The sequence below is a fragment of the Schistocerca nitens genome, chromosome 11, assembly GCF_023898315.1.
Source record: "Schistocerca nitens isolate TAMUIC-IGC-003100 chromosome 11, iqSchNite1.1, whole genome shotgun sequence".
Lineage (NCBI taxonomy): Eukaryota > Metazoa > Arthropoda > Insecta > Orthoptera > Acrididae > Schistocerca > Schistocerca nitens.
The window spans coordinates 149,964,659-149,986,084 of NC_064624.1; the positions used below are offsets into that span (position 1 = coordinate 149,964,659).

General features: G+C 44.7%; 1 protein-coding gene across 1 annotated transcript in view; it reads right to left on the reverse strand.

Annotated features, from left to right (window-relative positions):
• Nucleotides 1-296: 296 nt before the first annotated feature.
• Nucleotides 297-21,426, reverse strand: part of LOC126212729 (uncharacterized) — a 173,109-nt gene continuing 151,979 nt past the window's right edge. Inside the window, exon 7 of the mRNA XM_049940140.1 lies at nucleotides 297-1,873. Within this exon, the coding sequence (XP_049796097.1) occupies nucleotides 381-1,873 (1,493 nt within the window). The 3' untranslated portion in view covers nucleotides 297-380. The remainder of the gene's footprint in view (nucleotides 1,874-21,426) is intronic.

The window sequence follows — 21,426 nt, forward strand, 5'->3', positions numbered from 1 at the left end:
CACACACACACACACACAGATATATATTTTTCTGTTGGATATGTGTGTGTGTGTGTGTGTGTGTGTGTGTGTGTGTGTGTGTCTGCAGGGATATATAAACAGTGAAAAGTTCCCTTTAAAACTGAATCACCATATGGTGTCACAAGCGTTTGGTACACAAAGCGTTTCCCAACAATTTTAGTAAGTAATCTCAGTACATTAAGATACAGTGACAGAGGGTATCATTTACAAATAACCATGGAGTTAGAAATGAAGAAGACATTAGAGAACAAAGATAATGGTTGTAAGACACCAGTTGCATTTAATTTTGTCGTATTAGGTACACTCCACCTCCATACCTGACTACTAGCTTTAGCTATTTGAGGAACTACTCAAGGAGGCTACAGCGGGGATTCCACAGCCAGAGAGTGTTCGTTGTTTCTCCTGGCCAGATTCCTCTCAGCTGCCGAACACAACTCTCGTCCTGGACCGATGATAGTTGGGTTCCACAACGATAGTAGCCTGTTCTTCACTACGGGGAGCGTCGTTCCGTTACAGACGAAACAGACGAACAGTACTGGTCCTTGCACCATCGTAACTATATGTGCATAGTACACAAATTGCGCAATGCCTTGTGCCTGGTGGAACCCAATTCTAATCATGATGCCGATCCCACTTAATATAATGGCCTTAACTGACATAAAAGTATATTGTTTCTTTGAGGCAAATTTATTGTTACCAACAATTCTGAGTCGTCGCATGGAATACCGAGTGCGTAAGTACATGTAGCCCACCAGTCCGAGGCAAACTAAATTAAAAGCCACTGACAGTGATATTCCCACAAGGAATATTATACGACTGTGCATCAGGTAATATTTACTTGTCTTCTCCAAAGCAACAGCTGCCACACATACTATACTCCACGGTATAAGCACATACAGCACCTCACGACGGAATAACTTGCTTACTTCAGCAGGTAGTAGCTGGTTAGGAAGCCTGAGGTGACGAACACAAGCATACATCTGGTAGCAGAATGAGTTCAGGCAGATGCAGCTGAGGAGTGTGAGGGCGCTATCGATCAGTACCATCGTAGATAAGTCTGGGACGCCTGCCATACGATAAACAACCTCAGAACACAGGATCTGGATTATGCCCGTGATCTGGAAGGACAAGAGGATCTTTCCAGGCAAGTTACGTAAGTGGGGAAAGTACACGTATATTCCGGCAGTCGAAATGCGAAAAATAATATTTACCGATATAAATGAAATTTCTAAAGACTTTAAGCTCTCGATTTTGAAATGCTTGTATTTCAAGGTGGCGTTGTTTAAACTGTTTTTGTAGTTAAGCGTCTTTTCTGTTGGATACCCTTCGACATGAAATTCGCCCCACGGCTCAACAGCATCATTGTACCACCCATCTGAGTGAAGTCTGATGGAACACGTCCTGAAAGTCTCGAAGGAAGAAAAATCGCGACACTTCAGCAACAGAAGAGCTCTGGAAACAGAGCAGATGGCGTCTGTAGCTTTCGATTCCAGACACGACTGGTCGTCAGGACTATCGAAATAGCAGCGAGCATCGTGCACGGACTGCATCATGCTAAATGGGACGCCCTGACAAATGCTGTACGAGTTGACCGCCATCCAGGCCAGCAGACAGAGGTTGACATCTACCCTCTGCGTGTAGGCCAGGTAGCTGGTGACGGGTATGTGGGGCGACCTCTGCACCACGTCGTCCCACAGCTGCACGCGGCACCGCTCGCGCTGCTTGACGGTCTCCGGTGGCAGGTCTTCCAGCGGGCATATGGGGTGGTCCAGGGCGTTCGCCAACAGCTGCACGCAGTCAGTGTCCACGGAGAGTGTGACATTGCTAGTGTCCTCCAGCTGCCACTCCTCATCTGGAAAACAATGACAGTAAGTAGGTGGTGCTCATACACTGCAGGCAGCTGAACCCAAAGTCTCCTCTGGATGAGAACATTGGGCCTTGTTCACCTAAATAATTGAAGATCAGTGGCTAGAACTGATCACAACAGACAAATATCCAGCCAGAATTCTTTTAGGTGGCGTTTCAACACAAAATCAGAGACTTGAGAAAGAGAGACATCAGAGTTTCATTGAGCAGAAGTCCCTGTTTCATCTACCGAGAAGACTGTGCATCACTCTTGACTTAGTACAATTGAGGATATAAATAGATTTTATTGACATCCCTGCTTTGGAACTGCAAAAACCATCGTTATCAGTACTGTATTACACTACTGGCCATTAAAATTGCTACACCAAGAAGAAATGCAGATGATAAACGGGTATTCATTGGACATATATATTATACAAGAACTGACATGTGGTTACATTTTCACGCAATTTCGGTGCATAGATGCTGAGAAATCAGTACCCACAACAACCGCCTCTGGCCGTAATAATGGCCTCGATACGCCTGGGCATTGAGCCACACAGAGCTCAGATGGCGTGTCCAGGTACAGCTGCCCATGCAGCTTCAACACGATACCACAGTTCATCAAGAGTAGTGACTGGCGTATTGTGACGAGCCAGTTGCTCGGCCACCATTGACCAGACGTTTTCAATTGGTGAGAGATCTGGAGAATGTTCTGGCCGGGGCAACAGTCGAGCATTTTCTGTATCCAGAGAGGCCCGTACAGGACCTGCAACATCCGGTCGTGCATTATCCTGCTGAAATGTAGGGTTGCACAGGGATCGAATGAAGGGTAGAGCCACGGGTCGTAACACATCTGAAATGTAAAGTCCACTGTTCAAAGTGCCGTCAGTGCAAACAAGAGGTGACCGAGACGAGTAACCAATGGCACCCCATACCATCACGTCGGGTGATACGCCAGTATGGCGATGACAAACACATGCATCCAATATGTGTTCACCGCAATCTCGCCAAACACGGATGCGACCATCACGATGCTCTATACAGAACCTGGATTCATCCGAAAAAATGACGTTTTGCCATTCGTGCACCCAGGTTCGTCGTCGAGTACACCATCACAGGCACTCCTGTCTGTGATGCAGCGTCAAGGGTAAGCGCAGTCACCGTCTCCGAGCTGATAGTCCGTGCTGTTGCAAACGTCGTCGAACTGTTCGTGCAGATGGTTGTTCTCTTGCAAACGTCCCCATATGTTGACTCAGGGATCGAAACGTGGCTGCACGATCCGTTACAGCCATGTGGATAAGATGCCTGTCATCTCGACTGCTAGTGATACGAGGCCGTCGGGATCCAGCACGGCGTTCCGTATTACCCTCCTGCACCCACCGATTCCATATTCTGCTAACAGTCACTGTATCTCGACCAACGCGAGCAGCAATGTCGCGATACGATAAACCGCAATCGCGATAAGCTACAATCCGACCTTTATCAAAGTCGGAAACGTGATGGTACGCATTTCTCCTCCTTACACGAGGCATCACAACAACGTTTCACCAGGCAACGCCGGTCAACTGCTGTTTGTGTATGAGAAATCGGTTGGAAACTTTCCTCAGGTCAGCACGTCGTAGGAGTCGCCGTCGGCGCCAACCTTGTGTGAATGCTCTGAAAAGCTAATAATTTGCGTATCACAGCATCTTCTTCCTGTCGATTAAATTTCGCATCTGTAGCACGTCATCTTCGTGGTGTAGCAAACGGCACGTTGTTCACAACTCTGTAACCTCTTGTCGCTGCTAGCTAGTACGAGGGTAAGTGAATTATTATCCGCGAAGTAGGTAAAAAAATTTATTGTAATAAAATAGGGAACCCACGAGAACATAATTTTTCGATATAGTCTCCTTGCGTTTCAACGCACTTGGTCCATCGTTGTACAAGCTTCCTGATGCCCTCACAAAAGAAGGTTCTCGGTTGATCTGCGAACCAGGAATGCACCGCTTCTTTCAATGCTTCGTCCGAGGCAAATGGACCACCCCTTAATGCCTGTTTGAGTGGACCAAACAGGTGATAGTCAGAAGGGGCAAGATCGGGACTATATGGAGGATGATCCAGTTCTTCAAATTTGAGTTTCTGGAGCATTTCAGCAGTGTGGGCAGCCGTATGCGGACGGGCATTGTCGTGCAACAACACAACACCTTTTGACAGCAATCCTCGGCGTTTGCTTCGAATTACAGGCTTTAGCCTGGCAGTAAGCGTCTCACTGTAACGTACACTGCTTATTGTTTTGCCCCTTCCCTATAATGTTCCAGTACTGGACCTTGTGCGTCCCAGAAAGCCGTAAGCATCAGTTTTCCTGCGGACGGTTGGGTCTTGAACTTTTTCTTGCACGGCGAATTTGCATGTTTCCATTCCATACTATGCCGTTTACTCTCTGGCTCGTAATGATGGATCCATGTTTCGTCACCAGCAATGATCCTGTCTAAGAAGTAGTCCCCTTCGTTACCATAGCGATCCAAACGATTTTTGCAGATGTCCAAGCGCGTTTGTTTATTCAGCTGTGTAGGGTTTTTTTTTTTTTTTTGGGACTCTTCTTGCACAAAATTTATGAAATCCAAGTCTGCTATGGATGATTCTGTAGGCAGAACCGTTACTAATTTGCAGAAGATGTGCCACTTTATCAACAGTTAATCGTCTGTCTAAGAGAATCATTTCACGTGAACACTCAATGGTTTCTTCATTTGTGGTGGTAAACGGTCGTCCGGCTCCTTCATCGTGCTTAACACTTGTACGACCATTCGTAGACACTCCGTTGTGGCAAAACAGTTCTCGTACTGTACCAAAAGTCTTCGATGAATTTCGGCATACGCCTTCTGACCACAAAAATCGAATCACTGAACGTTGCTCTTCTTTGGTACAAACAGACAGCGGAGCAGCCATGATTAACAGCACAGCATCGATAACGAAACAAACCAAGCAGCTTGAAATTTGTAAAGATATAACAACAAATAAACAAAGCAAGCATCATCAACGTAAAACGACAGTACTATCAAAATAAACAAAAATATAGCTAAATTGCGGATAATAATTGACTTGCCATCGTATTTTAAGAAATTCGACACACTCACACGCTGCAGAGAATAGCACAGTCTAGCAACAAATGGAGTAAGAGTCGCTTATTCCCCAACAGGTCCACTTGTTTAGGAAGTTACTAAGAACGCGTGTTTCCGTTTTTCTGCCAGTGTTACTGTTATCGTTGCCTGAAGTAAATTATTGGCGACAGCCGTATTTTTGTAAAAACTGATCTTTGCAATATTAGAGTTCCTGATCTTAACATGCGCATATGTTACTAAAAACTTCTTCTTTTGTTGTAAGCCCTGTCGACCATCTCAGTTTCTTAACTATACCTCACCTAAACTCTGCAAGTAGGAACGAATTCGATTGGCTGACCCGGTCAGGCATTCTACATCTAAATCTACATCCATACTCCGCAAGTCACCCGACGGTGTGTGGCGGAGGGTACCTTGACTACCTCTCCTATTCCAGTCTCGTATTCTTCGTGGAAAGAAAGATTGTCAGTATGCCTCTGTGTGGGCTATAATCTGATTTTATCCTCATGGTCCCTTCGCGAGACATATGCAGGAGGGAGCAATATACTGCTCGACTCTTCGGTGAAGGTATGTTCTCGAAACTTCAACAAAAGCCCGTACCGAGCTACTGAGCATCTCTCCTGCAGAGTCTTCCACTGGAATTTATCTATCATCTCCGTAACGCTTTCGCGATTACTAAATGATCCTGTAACGAAGCGCGCTGCTCTCCGTTGGATCTTCTCTATCTCTTCTATCAACTCTATCTGGTACGGATCTCACACTGCTGAGCAATATTCAAGCAGTGGGCGATCAAATGTACTGTAACCTACTTCCTTTGTTTTCGGATTGCATTTCCTTAGGATTCTTCCAATGAATCTCAGTCTGGCATCTGCTTTACCGACGATCAACGTTATCTGATCATTCCATTTTAAATCACTTCTAATGCCTACTCCCAGATAATTTATGGAATTAACTGCTTCCAGTTGCTGACCTGCTATATTGTAGCTAAATGATAAGGGATCTTTCTTTCTATGTATTCGCAGCACATTACACTTGTCTACATTGAGATTTAATTGCCATTCCCTGCACCATGCGTCAATTCGTTGCAGATCCTCCTGCATTTCCGTACTATTTTCCATTGTTACAACCTCTCGATATACTACAGCATCATGCGCAAAAAGGCTCAGTGAACTTCCGATGTTATCCACAAAGTCATTTATGTGTATTGTGAACAGCAACTGTCCTACTACACTCCCCTGCGGCACACCTGAAATCACTTCAGAAGAGTTCTCTCCATTGAGAATGACATGCTGCGTTCTGTTGTCTAGGAACTCTTCAATCCAATCACACAATTGGTCTGATAGTCCATATGCTCTTACTTTGTTCATTAAACGACTGTGGGGAACTGTATCGAACGCCTTGCGGAAGTCAAGAAACACGGCATCTACCTGGGAACGCGTGTCTATGGCCCTCTGAGTCTCGTGGACGAATAGCGCGAGCTGGGTTTCACACGACCGTCTTTTTCGAAACCCATGGTGATTCCTACAGAGAAAATGTCTAGTCTCCAGAAAAGTCATTATACTCGAACATAATAAGAGGGCGGTTCAGAAAGTAACCTCGGATTGGTCACAGTGCGGGTTGTGGGGGGAGTAGCGACGCCATCTGTGCGTTCACGCACTCAACAGGTCAGTCGGCATCAAGCCGTGGTCGAGTGAACGTCGTACCTGCGCTAGTTTAGTTTTTGTGGCAGTTTGAAATGTGTGCTGCAATAGAAAACCCCGCCAAATGTGAAGTGCGTGCTGTCATAAGGTTTTTTACAGCCAAAGGATATTCTGCAGCAGCTATTCATCGTGAGCTTTGTGCCGTGTACGGACCAAGAGTTATGAGTGAAGGAGTTGTCCGTGAATGGGTACGTTTATTTAAAAGTGGACGAGAAAACGTTCGTGATGAAGAGAGGAGTGGTAGACCATCATTGGTCACTGACGAAGTCGTTCAGACAGTTGATGCAAAAGTTCGTGAAAATCGACGTTTCTCAATGTCGGAGTCGTCTACTGGTTTTCCACAGATTTCTAAGACTCTCTTGTACGAGATAGTGACAGCAAGATTGGATTACCGTAAGTTCTGTGCACGATGGGTGCCCAAAATTCTTACTGACCACCACAAAACTCAAAGAATGGCCTCTGCATTAGACTTTCTGTCACGTTATGAGGACGAAGGAGAACCATTGTTAAACAGAATCGTGACCGGTGACGAAACCTGGATTAAGTACGTGAACCCTGAGACAAAAGAACAATCAAAGATGTGGGCACATTCAAATTCGCCTACCAAACCGAGAAAAGCCTCGCAAGATTTTTCTGCCAGAAAACTGATGGCAACGGTGTTTTGGGATGCCAAAGGGGTGTTGTCGGTTGAATTCATGGAACGTGGTACGACCATTAATCAAGACGTGTACTGTGAAACAATAAAAAAGTTACGACGGGCTATACAGAACAAACGCCGTGGTATGCTGACTTCCGGTATCGTTTTTTTGCACGATAACGCCCGTCCTCACTCTGCTCGCAGAACAACGGCCCTTCTTGAGTCCTTCAAGTGGGACGTTATCAACCATCCACCTTACAGCCCAGACCCGGCGCCAAGTGATTATCACCTCTTCATGCATTTGAAGAAATGGCTCGGGTCACAGCGGTTTGATGACGACGAAGAGCTCAAAGATGCGGTCACAGGCTGGCTCCAGGCACAAGCGGGTGATTTTTATGCACAAGGAATTTCAAAGCTTGTGAAGAGATACGATAAGTGCCTCAATCGCTATGGAGACTATGTAGAAAAATAGTGCAAAGATGTAGTTGTAAGATGTATATATTAAATATTTTTATTTAACTTGGTGTATTTTTTTAAATCAACCGGAGGTTACTTTCTGAACGGCCCTCGTACGTGTTCCAAAATTCCACAACTGATCGAAGTTAGAGATATAGGTCTACAGTTCTGCACATCTGTTCGACGTCCCTTCTTGAAAACGGGGATGACCTGTGCCTTTTCCAATCTTTTGGAACGCTACGCTCTTCTAGAGACCTACGGTACACTGCTGCAAGAAGAGGAGCAAGTTCCTTCCCGTACTCTGTGTAAAATCGAACTGGTATCCCGTCAGGTCCAGCGGCCTTTCCTCTTTTGAGCTATCTTAATTGTTTCTCTATCCCTCTGTCGTCTATTTCGATATCTGCCGTTTTGTCATCTGTGAGACGATCTAGAGAGGGAACTACAGTGCAGTCTTCCTCTGTGAAACAGCTTTGGAAAAAGAAATTCAGTATTTCGGCCTTTAGGCTGTCATCCTCTGTTTCAGTACCATTTTGGTCACAGAGTGTCTGCACATTTTGTTTTGATCCACCTACCGCTTTTACATAAGACCAAAATTTCTTAGGATTTTCTGCCAAGTCGGCACATACAATTTTACTTTCGAAGTCATTGAATGCCTCTCGCATAGCCCTCCTCACACTACATTTCGCTTCCCGTAATTTTTGTTTGTCTGCAAGGCTTTGGCTATGTTTATGTTTGCTGTGAAGTTACCTTTCCTTCCACAGCAGTTTTCTAACTCGGTTGTTGTACCACGATGGCTCTTTTCCATCTCTTACGATATTGCTTGGCACATACTCATCTAATATATAGGCGTTGCCGATCGCAGCGCAGTATTTTGCCTATTTGCATATGTCTGTATTTGAATACGCGTGCCTATACCAGTTGCTTTGGCACTTTAGTGTAATTTTCTGGCGGATAAAGCGCAGGCTGGATGCCGTCCCCTTTTCTGATTTAGATGTAGTCACTGTCTACCAAGCAAAAAGCTATCAAACAGTTAAAAAGAGAGAAATGAACGCCTTGAACTTCCTTAAGATCTGGGGCACGATGGACAGATGAGATGTTCGAGTAAGAGATAAAGTCCAGCAACGAGAATAAAACAATATATGTATGAATCAGGGATAGACAAAGACACCAGAAGACTTGTTGAACAAACGCTCACAGATACATCATCAAGAATTAAGTTTCAAGGCGAAATTTCTGAACCATTCAAAGTCAAAACAGAAGATGCACTGTCCCCAATTCTCCTTAACTTGGTTTTAGATAAAATAGTAATAACATGGGAAAGTACATTAAAAAACAGAGGCACAAAGGGTATAAAAATGGTTCAAATGGCTCTGAGCACTATGGGACTTAACATCTGTGGTCATCAGTCCCCTAGAACTTAGAACTACTTAAACCTAACTAACCTAAGGACATCACATACATCCATGCCGGAGGCAGGATTCGAACCTGCGACCGCAGCAGTCGCGCGGTTCCGGACTGAGCGCCTGAACCGCTAGACCACCGCGGCCGGCACAAAGGGTATAACCACAGCCCAAGGAGAGAACAAATTTGAAGTGAAATGTTCAGTCTTTGCGGATGATATGGCATTGATAACTGAAAACCGAACACACGCAACAGTTATGCGTGATCTGTTACACGAGACTGGTGAAAAGACTGGGCTAAAAATATCCTATGAAAAAACCGAGTATATAGAACACAAACACAATACAGAAAGGTTTATGAAAACAAAGTATGGAAAAATTAAAAGAGCTGATAAATTCAAATACCTGGGGGAGTGGATCCAAGCCAATGGACTGGATAACACAACAAATAAAAAAGAATAAAAAAGTTAGAATTTGCATCTAAATTAACACAAAACCACTACAACAAGAAATCAGTATCACTACAAGCGAAAATCAGACATTATAATAAAAGGAAGTAGAAAAAAAATGCGAGAGAAAAATACTAAGAAAAATTCTAGGTACTGAGAAAAACAATGAAAATAGGTGGATTAAAAGGAGAAATTAAGATTTATACGAAAAGACAACAGATACAATGAGGAAGAGACTGCTAAAATTTTATGGACATTTAAAAAGAATGGGAGAAACACAGATTACAAAAAATCATTAATTACGTTAGTAAGCTGAAAAAAAAAGTAGGATGGATAGAAGTTGCGCGGGATTAGCCGTGCGGTCTATGGCGCTGCAGTCATGGATTGTGCGGCTGATCCCGGCGGAGGTTCGAGTCCTCCCTCGAGCATGGGTGTGTGTATTTGTTTAGGATAATTTAGGTTAAGTAGTGTGTAAGCTTAGGGACTGATGACCTTAGCATTTAAGTCCCATAAGATTTGATTCTCTGCCTCGTGATGACTGGGTGTTGTGTGATGTCCTTAGGTTAGTTAGGTTTAAGTAGTTCTAAGTTCTCGGCGACTGATGACCATAGATGTTAAGTCCCATAGTGCTCAGAGCCATTTTTGAACCATAAGATTTGACACACATTTGAACATTTATTTGACCGATAGAAGCAGTAAAGAAAGATGCCAACAAAGCAGGTGTTACAGAAGAAATAATACACTCCTGGAAATTGAAATAAGAACACCGTGAATTCATTGTCCCAGGAAGGGGAAACTTTATTGACACATTCCTGGGGTCAGATACATCACATGATCACACTGACAGAACCACAGGCACATAGACACAGGCAACAGAGCATGCACAATGTCGGCACTAGTACAGTGTATATCCACCTTTCGCAGCAATGCAGGCTGCTATTCTCCCATGGAGACGATCGTAGAGATGCTGGATGTAGTCCTGTGGAACGGCTTGCCATGCCATTTCCACCTGGCGCCTCAGTTGGACCAGCGTTCGTGCTGGACGTGCAGACCGCGTGAGACGACGCTTCATCCAGTCCCAAACATGCTCAATGGGGGGACAGATCCGGAGATCTTGCTGGCCAGGGTAGTTGACTTACACCTTCTAGAGCACGTTGGGTGGCACGGGATACATGCGGACGTGCATTGTCCTGTTGGAACAGCAAGTTCCCTTGCCGGTCTAGGAATGGTAGAACGATGGGTTCGATGACGGTTTGGATGTACCGTGCACTATTCAGTGTCCCCTCGACGATCACCAGTGGTGTACGGCCAGTGTAGGAGATCGCTCCCCACACCATGATGCCGGGTGTTGGCCCTGTGTGCCTCGGTCGTATGCAATCCTGATTGTGGCGCTCACCTGCACGGCGCCAAACACGCATACGACCATCATTGGCACCAAGGCAGAAGCGACTCTCATCGCTGAAGACGACACGTCTCCATTCGTCCCTCCATTCACGCCTGTCGCGACACCACTGGAGGCGGGCTGCACGATGTTGGGGCGTGAGCGGAAGACGGCCTAACGGTGTGCGGGACCGTAGCCCAGCTTCATGGAGACGGTTGCGAATGGTCCTCGCCGATACCCCAGGAGCAACAGTGTCCCTAATTTGCTGGGAAGTGGCGGTGCGGTCCCCTACGGCACTGCGTAGGATCCTACGGTCTTGGCGTGCATCCGTGCGTCGCTGCGGTCCGGTCCCAGGTCGACGGGCACGTGCACCTTCCGCCGACCACTGGCGACAACATCGATGTACTGTGGAGACCTCACGCCCCACGTGTTGAGCAATTCGGCGGTACGTCCACCCGGCCTCCCGCATGCCCACTATACGCCCTCGCTCAAAGTCCGTCAACTGCACATACGGTTCACGTCCACGCTGTCGCGGCATGCTACCAGTGTTAAAGACTGCGATGGAGCTCCGTATGCCACGGCAAACTGGCTGACACTGACGGCGGCGGTGCACAAATGCTGCGCAGCTAGCGCCATTCGACGGCCAACACCGCGGTTCCTGGTAAGTCCGCTGTGCCGTGCGTGTGATCATTGCTTGTACAGCCCTCTCGCAGTGTCCGGAGCAAGTATGGTGGGTCTGACACACCGGTGTCAATCTGTTCTTTTTTCCATTTCCAGGAGTGTACATGACAGGAATCACGTCAGGCTACTGATAGAAAACGAAAACTATGAAGAAGATGAGCCATAACATCGACCCAAGAGAGTGTGGACAGATGAGCGGAGACGAGAAGCTGGAGAGAAAATGAAGAAATACTGGGGAGAAAGGAAGAAAGAGAAACACCATAAGTCTTAAGTTGTATGCGGTCCATAGCTGGCCAAATTCATAAATTATATACAGGGTGATCCATTAATCGTGACCGGGCCAAATATCTCACGAAATAAGCGTCAAACGAAATAACTACAAAGAACGAAACTCGTCTAGCTTGAAGGGGGAAACCAGATGGCGCTATGGTTGGCCCGCTAGATGGCGCTGCCATAGGTCAAACGGATATCAACTGCGTTTTATTAAATAGGAACCCCCATTTTTTATTACATATTCGTGTATTACGTAAAGAAATATGAATGTTTTAGTTGGACCATTTTTTTTCGCTTTGTGACAGATGGCGCAGAAATAGTCACAAACATATGGCTCACAATTGTAGACGGACAGTTGGTAACAGGTAGGTTTTTAAAATTAAAATACAGAGCGTAGGTACGTTTCAACATTTTATTTCGGTTGTTCCAATGTGATACATGTACCTTTGTGAACTTATCATTTCTGAGAAGGCATGCTGTTACAGCGTGATTACCTGTAAATACCACATTAATGCAATAAATGCTCAAAATGGCGTCCGCCAACATCAATGCATTTGTCAATACGTGTAACGACATTCCTCTCAACAGCGAGTAGTTCGCCTTCCGTAATGTTCGCACATGCATTGACAATTGGCTGACGCATCTTGTCAGGCGTTGTCGGTGGATCACGACAGCAAATATCCTTCCACTTTCCCCACAGAAAGAAATCCGGGGACGTCAGATCGGGTGAACGTGCGGGCCACGGTTTGCTGCTTCGACGACCAATCCACCAGTCGTGAAATACGCTATTCAGTACCGCTTCAACCGCACGCTAGCTACGTGCCAGCCATCCATCATGTTGGAAGTACGTCGCCATTCTGTCATGCAGTGAAACATCTTGTAGTAACATCGGTAGAATACTACGTAGGAGCCGGCCGCTGGTGGCCGAGCGGTTCTGGCGCTACAGTCTGGAACCGCGCGATCGCTACGGTCGCAGGTTCGAATCCTGCCTCGGGCATGGATGTGTGTGTTGTCCTTAGGTTAGTTAGGTTTAAGTAGTTCTAAGTTCTAGGGGACTTATGACCTCAGCAGTTGAGTCCCATAGTGCTCAGAGCCATTTGAACCATTTGAACTACGTAGGAAATCAACATACATTGCACCATTTAGATTGCCATCGATAAAATGGGGGCCAATTATCCTTCATCCCATAAAGCCGCACCATACATTAACCCGCCAAGGTCGCCGATGTTCCACTTGTAGCAGCCATCGTTGATTTTCCGTTGCCAAATAGTGCGTATTATGCCGGTTTACGTTAACGCTGTTGGTGAATGACACTTCGTTGCTAAACAGAACGCGTGCAAAAAATCTGTCATCGTCCCATAATTTCTCTTGTGCCCAGTGGCAGAACTGTACACGACGTTCAATGTCGTCGCCATGCAGTTCATGGTGCATAGGAATATGGTACTGGTGCAATCGATGTTGATGTGGCATTCTCAACACCGACGATTTTGAGATTCCCGATTCTCGCGCAATTTGTCTGCTACTGATGTGTGGATTAGCCGCGACAGCAGCTAAAACACCTATTTGGGCGTCATCATTTGTTGCAGGTCGTGGTTGACGTTTCACATGTGGCTGAACACTTCCTGTTTTCTTAAATAACGTAACTATACGGCGAACGGTCCGGACACTTGGATGATGTCGTCCAGGATACCGAGCAGCATACATAGCACACGGCCGTGGGGCATTTTGATCACAATAGAGATACATCATCACGATATCGACGTTTTCCGCAGTTGGTAAACGGTCCATTTTAACACGGGTAATGTATCACGAAGTAAATACCGTCCGCACTAGCGGAATGTTACGTGATACATCGTACTTTTACGTCTGAGACTATTATAGCGCCATCTATAACAAAGCGAAAAAGTGGTCCAAATAAAACATTCATATTACTTTACGTACTACACGAATATGTAATAAAAAAGGGGGTTCCTATTTAAAAAATTTCTTGAATTCCTATTGGAAACAGTAAATCGCAGGGGCAAGTCCCAGAAATCAACTGACAAAATTTGTGGCGTGGTTTGGTGATATTTACTAAGTATTTTGATGAACCGTACGCAGTCTCCTGTCGTCAGTGATCGTCTCAGTAAAATAGGTTGCCTGCAAATGCTTACATACTTTGTCTCGGCAGAACATACATAAACTCCAGCCTTTTGAGTTTTTTTTATTGTCATGGACTTTCTCGTTCCCTATCTCCAGCGGCTTAGGGAAAAACAATGGAAGACAATACGAGTTGAGGTCACACAGCCCACCACAACCGGATCCTTGTGAAATTGTGGAAGGAACAGTACAAGTAAGCAAAAGGCGAGGAAGGCTTGGAACATAACGGAAACTACAAAAGCAGAATACTGGTTATATCAACTACATCAGTAATGAACAGCGATAGCTATTACTATACATATAGAAATAGGTGCTCAGTACAATGTAGCGAAAGCGTCTTTGGGAATTTTTTAAACTTTTACTTATGCATGTAATATGCTTTTCTAGCGGCTCTTAAGGTGTAAGTGATTGCTGCTGAGGATTTTTCCGGGTTGTATGGCCGTGGTCCATGGAACTCTTCAATCCCTGACGTTTCGTCCAAGGCTACGTTGCACATCTTCAGAGGTGCTCCTGGTTGTGCTGAGTCTTGCCTACTGACGAGTCGGATGTCGAAGAGCGGCCTAAATACTTTGGAAAGTGGGCGTGGTCTGGATTTCACGTGATAGCAGGGATAAACCTTGTCAAAGATAAAAATTTTTAACTACCAATGATAGTACGACAAAGATAAAAACTTCTCACCGATTCATAGCGCCACAGTTCATATATCACTGAGTTTCATAGCTTCTTCTTTTCTGTTAAAATTATCCACTGAAAGGTCTCTGGATTCCTTTCATGTTAATTTCTTAAATCTGTTGTCATTTACGGCATAAATTCCTCTTCTAAATTTCCTGTGGTGTTTCTGACTATCTGGGAGGAGACTGAACAGTGGAACGTGCTACTTTTACACATAAACAAGAACGATCTGTCACACTACTACACTTTGAAACACAGTTTATATGTAATTCATGTCACACAGTCTCATACGGAACCTACATCCGCTTTCTTTTATATACTGTATATGATAAGATACTATCATCCCCCTTCCCTTCTGTGTGAGAGGATGAATGAGCAAATGTATTTCTAGTTGCATGCTTGATGGTAGCAGACAAGCCTGTGTGCTAGAGAACAGTAGGACCAACGTCGGAACAGGTAGCTACGCTTTCTAAAAGCAGAGAGGTTTCTATTCTTAGTATGGTCCTGTCCGTCCCTTGTCATGTTGGTATAGGAAGCTGCCTCTCTGGTCACTTCCGTTTGTATCTGTTAAGCACCCTCGGTAGGGGCCTAGTCAGTCTGTCCGCGGCGAGCGTCTGAAGTGGTAAGATCCCCGGCTAAGCGTGTGTCTGCTAAGTCCGTCAGCAATGGATTTCTTAAGTTCAGCCTAACTGAAAATTTAATCACCTTTATTTCAGGTTTAGCTCTAAAATATCTAATGTTATCTTAAATTTAACGCGGTGTAATTCGAGTGTGATGTTCAGAATATCTGCCGGTAGTTGCTTTGTCACTACTTTGTGAGTAAAGTGGAACCACGTGTTGATTAGTAACTCTAACTAAGATCATCAATCTTAAATGCGAATGTGCGTGAGATTATAAAGTCTCGTCTTGACAATATTTTTCAATATAGCAACTTTTCTTTATGTTCAACCCACGTGGGGTGTACTTTGTGAGACCAGTACCACGTGCTTATACAATTGTTTGACCCATCAGGTTAACAGTAAGACGATAGTAACCAGTTCGAGGTTTTTCCTTTGTAAATTGCGTTTCGATGTAATTTATTTTAATTATCAAAATTATTATGGAGTTACACTGTTTGTGTTAACCAAGTTGACCACGTGAAGCATGTGGTGTAAGCATCAAAGTAGCCCTCAGCTATTCTTTTTGGGAAGATTTCACAGAGAGTTAGTATGAATTTAGTATACCAGTGTGTGGTAAATTCATGACGGGCAAGATTGCGCTACGAACGTAACTTCTTTCGGTGAAAATTGAATCGGTTGGTTGTGGTTAATTTCCTCTTGCATATGTTTCGACGTTCTTCGAGTGTTATTTTATGAATGCAGTGTTGTATGTAGTCTCCCAATCTTGGCTCCCTATTTGAAGTGTTCCGTAAGATTACAAACTCACATTTTTCACAATCCTAAACAAAGCACCAGTTTAGTTATGAATCAAGTTTGATATGCTGAAATTTTAACGCAACAATGATCAATGTTAAAATAAATGTCCAAATATAAACTGATTTATTTCTTTTTATTTAAATTGTCTTTTTATATATATATATCACCGGTTATCGTAAGATGAGTAATAAAAGATTATAATTAATGTTAGTCTGGTTGGGAATTTGGTAAGCTAGACTGGATACCTGGTGAAACAGTTGCGCAGTAATGCAAGGTTAACTTCCTCAATAGCTCACAGCTTTTAACCCACTTTTCTGGTCTTGTATATCAGCACCACTTTCAGAATAAATTAAAGCAACAACATTACACCACATGTTTATATATTTTGATCGCTTCTCTATATAGCCGTGGATAACAGTTCGTCATAGTACATAAAACTTCAGTTTCCGAAAATTTTACTACGTGATCACCTGATTGAAGAGCATGTTACGCCACGGCTGACTTGTCTGTTCTCCCTAGTCTACATCTACATCTACATCCATATTCCGCAATCCACCATACGGTGAATGGCGGAGGGTACCTCGTACCACAACTAGTATCTTCTCTCCCTGTTCCATTCCCAAACAGAACGAGGGAAAAATGACTGCCTATATGCCTCTGTACGAGCACTAATCTCTCTTATCTTTGTGGTCTTTCCGCGAAATGTAAGGTGGCGGCAGTAAAATTGTACTGCAGTCAGCCTCAAATGCTGGTTCTCTAAATTTCCTCAGTAGCGATTCACGAAAAGAACGCCTCCTTTCCTCTAGAGACTCTCACCCGAGTTCCTGAAGCATTTCCGTAACACTCATGTGATGATCAAACCTACCAGTTACAATTCTAGCAGCCCACCTCTGAATTGCTTCTATGTCCTCCCTCAATCCGACCTGATAGGGATCCCAAACGCTCGAGCAGTACTCGAGAATAGGTCGTATTAGTGTTTTATAAGCGGTCTCCTTTACAGATGAACCACATCTTCCCAAAATTCTACCAATGAACTGAAGACGACTATCCGCCTTCCCCACAACTGCCGTTACATGCTTGTCCCACTTCATATCGCTCTGCAGTGTTACGCCCAAATATTTAATCGACGCAACTGCCTCGAGCACTACACTACTAATGGAGTATTCAAACATTACGGGATTCTTTATCCTATTCATCTGCATTAATTTAAATTTATCTATATTTAGAGTTAGCTGCCATTCTTTACACCAATCACAAATCCTGCTCAAGTCATCTTGTATCCTCCTACAGTCACTCAAGGACGACACCTTCCCGTACACCACAGCATCATCAGCAAACAGCCGCACATTGCTATCCACCCTATCCAAACGATCATTTATGTAGACAGAAAACAACAGCGGACCTACCACACTTCCCTGGGGCACTCAAGATGATACCCTCACCTCCGATGAACACTCACCATCGAGGACAACGTACTGGATTCTGTTACTTAAGAAGTCTTCGAGACACTCACATATTTGGAAACCAATCCCATGTGCTCGTACCTTAGTTAGGAGTCTGCAGTGGGGCACCGAGTCAAACGCTTTCCGGAAGTCGAGGAATATGGCATCCGTCTGATACCCTTCATCCACGGTTCGCAAGATATGTGAAAAAAGGACGAGTTACGTTTCGCAGGAGCGATGCTTTCTAAAGCCGTGCTAATTCATGGACAGCAACTTCTCTGTCTCAAGGAAATTCATTATATTCGAACTGAGAATATGTTCGAGAATCCTGCAACAAACCGATGTTAAGGATATTGGTCTGTAATTTTGAGGATCCGTCCTTCTACCCTTATTATATACAGGCGTCACCTGCGCTTTTTTCCAGTCGTTCGGGACTTTACATTGGGCAAGAGATTCGCGATAAATGAAAGCTAAGTAAGGAGCCAATGCAATAGAGTACTCTCTGTAAAACCGAATTGGAATCCCATCAGGGCCTGGCGATCTATTTATTTTCAACCCATTCAGCTGCTTCACAACCCCAGCGATGTCTATCACTATGTCCCCCATTCGGGAATCTGTACGAGACTCAAACGGCGGTATGTTTGTACGATCCTTCTGCGTGAAAGAGTTCTCAAATGCTAAATTTTAAAATGTCAGTTTTCTTTTTGCTGTCTCCGTTGCCAGACCAGACTGATCAGTGAGTGATTGGAGGAAAGACTTATCTTCCTTCAACTGTGTATTCACACTTCTCTTTGTAGTTCCAATGTAGACCTTGCTAAACGTACACGGAAGCTTATATACACCACTTGCAGCCAGAGGGGGACGTTTATCCCTAACGGAACGAATTGCTTGGCCTATTTTTTTAGTTGGTCTGAAACTCGGCCAAACGTCATATTTCCTTTGAATCTTGCCGATTTGATCTGTTACTTTTTTGATGAAGGGCAGAGAAACCTTGTTCTTCCATTATCTTTGACAAGGTTTATCCCTGCTATCACGTGAAATCCAGACCACGCCCGCTTTCCACTGTATTTAGGCCGCTCTTCGACGTCCGACCCGTCAGTCGGTAAGACTCAGCACAACGAGTACCTCCGAAGATGTCCAACGTAGCCTTGGACGAAACGTCAGGGATTGAAGAGTTCCATGGACCATGGCCACACAACCTGGAAAAATCCTCAGCAGCTGAAACATCCGGTAGTGAAAGCCTTCATTGTATGTAAGAGACTGACCAGAAGAGAGTAATTACCTGTTGTAATTGATTAGTCACTGTTACTCTCAGAGAAGAATTAGTTTCATATTTATGTAGTACCTTACATACACTGTACCGCTAAAGAAACTGGTATAGGCATGAGTATTCAAATACAGAGATATGTAAACGGGGAGAATACGGTGCTGTGGTCATCAACGCCTATATAAGACGGCAAGTGTCTGGCGTAATTGTTAGATCGATTACTTTAAACGCGAACATTTTAGGTTAACATTTACCGTGACTGTTATTGATATTAAATGAAACAACAGGTTTACTGTTACCAGTCACTGTTTATTTAGCTCTATGTCGCGTTTTAAAGGTTTTAAACCATCGTCATCAGGTGGATTTACATTTGTTAATATGACATTTGTGTGTGTGTGTTGTGTTACGATTTTTTGGAGGAAATAGTGTTTTATTTCTCAACTAGACAGTGCCACAAGTTCCTGCAAAAAATCGTAACACAACACACACACAAATTTCATACTAACAAATGTAAATCCACCAGATAATGGAGGTTTAAACCTTTGAAACGTATCGTGGAGATACACAGTAAACGTGTTGTTTCATTTAAGATCAGTTACTGCTGCTACAATGGCCAGTTATCAAGATTTAAGTGAGTCTTAAAGTGCTGTTAAAGTCGGCGCCCGAGCCATGAGACACAGCATCTCCGAGGTAGCGATGAAGTGGGAATTGTCCCATAGGGCAGTTTCATGAGTGTACCACCAATATCAGGAATCCGGTAAAACATAAAATCTCCGACATCGCTGCGGATGGAAAAAGATCCTGCGAGAACGGGACCAACGACGACTGAAGAGAATCAATCATTCAACGTGACAGAAGTGCAATGCTTCCGCAAATTGCCGCAAATTTCAATGCTGGGCCATAAACAAGTGCCAGTGTGCGAACCGTTCAATGAAACGTCATCGATATGGGCTTTCGAAGCCGGAGGTCCACTCGTCTACCCTTGATGACTGCACGACACAAAGCTTTACGCTTCACCTGGGGCCGTCAACTCCGACATTGGACTGTTGATGACTGGAAACATGTTGCCTGGTGGGACGAGTCTCGTTTCAAACTGTATCGAGCAGATGGATGTGTACGGATATGGAGACAAATTCATGAATCCATGGACCCAGCATGTCAGCAGGAGATTGTTGAAGCTGGTGGAGGCTCTGTAATGGTGTGCATTTGGAGTGATATGGGACCCCTGTTACGACTCTGAAAGGTGACATGTTCATAAGCAACCTGGTGTGATCACCTTCACCCATTCATGTCCTTTGTGCATTCCAACGGCCAAATCCAGCAGAACAATGCGACACCTCACACGTCAATAATGGCTCTAGGAACACTCTTATCAGTTTAAAAACTTCCGCTGACCACCAAATTCCCCAGACACGAACATAATTGAGCATATCTGGCGTGCCTTGCAACGTGCTTTTCGGAAGAGGTCTCCAGCCCCTCGTAGCCCTACGAATTTACGGACAGCCTTGCAGGATTCATGGTGTCAAATGCCTCCAGTACTACTTCAGACATTAGTCGAGTCCACGCCCCGTGATGTTTCGGCGCTTCTATGTGCCCACTGGGGCCCTATACGATATTAGGTAGGTGTACCAATTTCTTTGGCTTTTCAGTGTGGTTGCCCATTACGCTGAGGTGGCAGTCATTATGTGAGAAAGCACCCACTTGTTTCGGGTGTGCTCCACAATTATTAGCATCGAGCAGCCATTTGAGCAACATCCCTTAGACATCATTCATCGCACTTCAGTCTGAACATAGTCTCTGAACATCACTAGCGTCGAAACCTTCATGGACCGCTAGCAGGTAAAGTTCGCGCCAGTGACATTTGTGCCACATAAAAAGTGTCCCTTATTATGTTTTCTAAACACTCCAAAATTTTGTGTACATAGTCTTTTTTACCTTCCGTGTAATGAAGGAGTCAGTAATACAGTACATGCACTAGTGGCCATTAAAATTGCCACACCACGAAGATGACGCGCTACAGACGCGAAATTTTACCGACAGGAAGGAAGAAGATGCTCTGATACGCAAATGATTAGCTTTTCAGAGCATTCACACAACGTTGGCGCCGGTGGCGACACCTACAACATGCTGACATGAGGAAAGTTTCCTACCGATTTCTCATACACAAACAGCAGTTGACCAGTGTTGCCTGGTGAAACGTTGTTGTGATGCCTCGTGTAAGGAGGAGAAATGCATACCATCACGTTTTCGACTTTGAATATGGAATAGGTGGGTTCAGGAGGGTAATACGGAACGCCGTGCTGGATCCCAACGGCCTCGTATCACTAGCAGTCGAGATGACAGGCATCTTATCCGCATGGCTGTAGCGGTCCGTGCAGCCACGTCTCGATCCCTGAGTCAACAGATGAGGACGTTTGCAAGACAACAACCATCTGCACGAACAGTCTGACAACGTTTGCAGCAGCACGGACTGTCAGCTCGGAGACCGTTGCTGCGGTTACCCTTGACGCTGCATCACACACAGGAGCGCCTGCGATGGTGTACTCAACG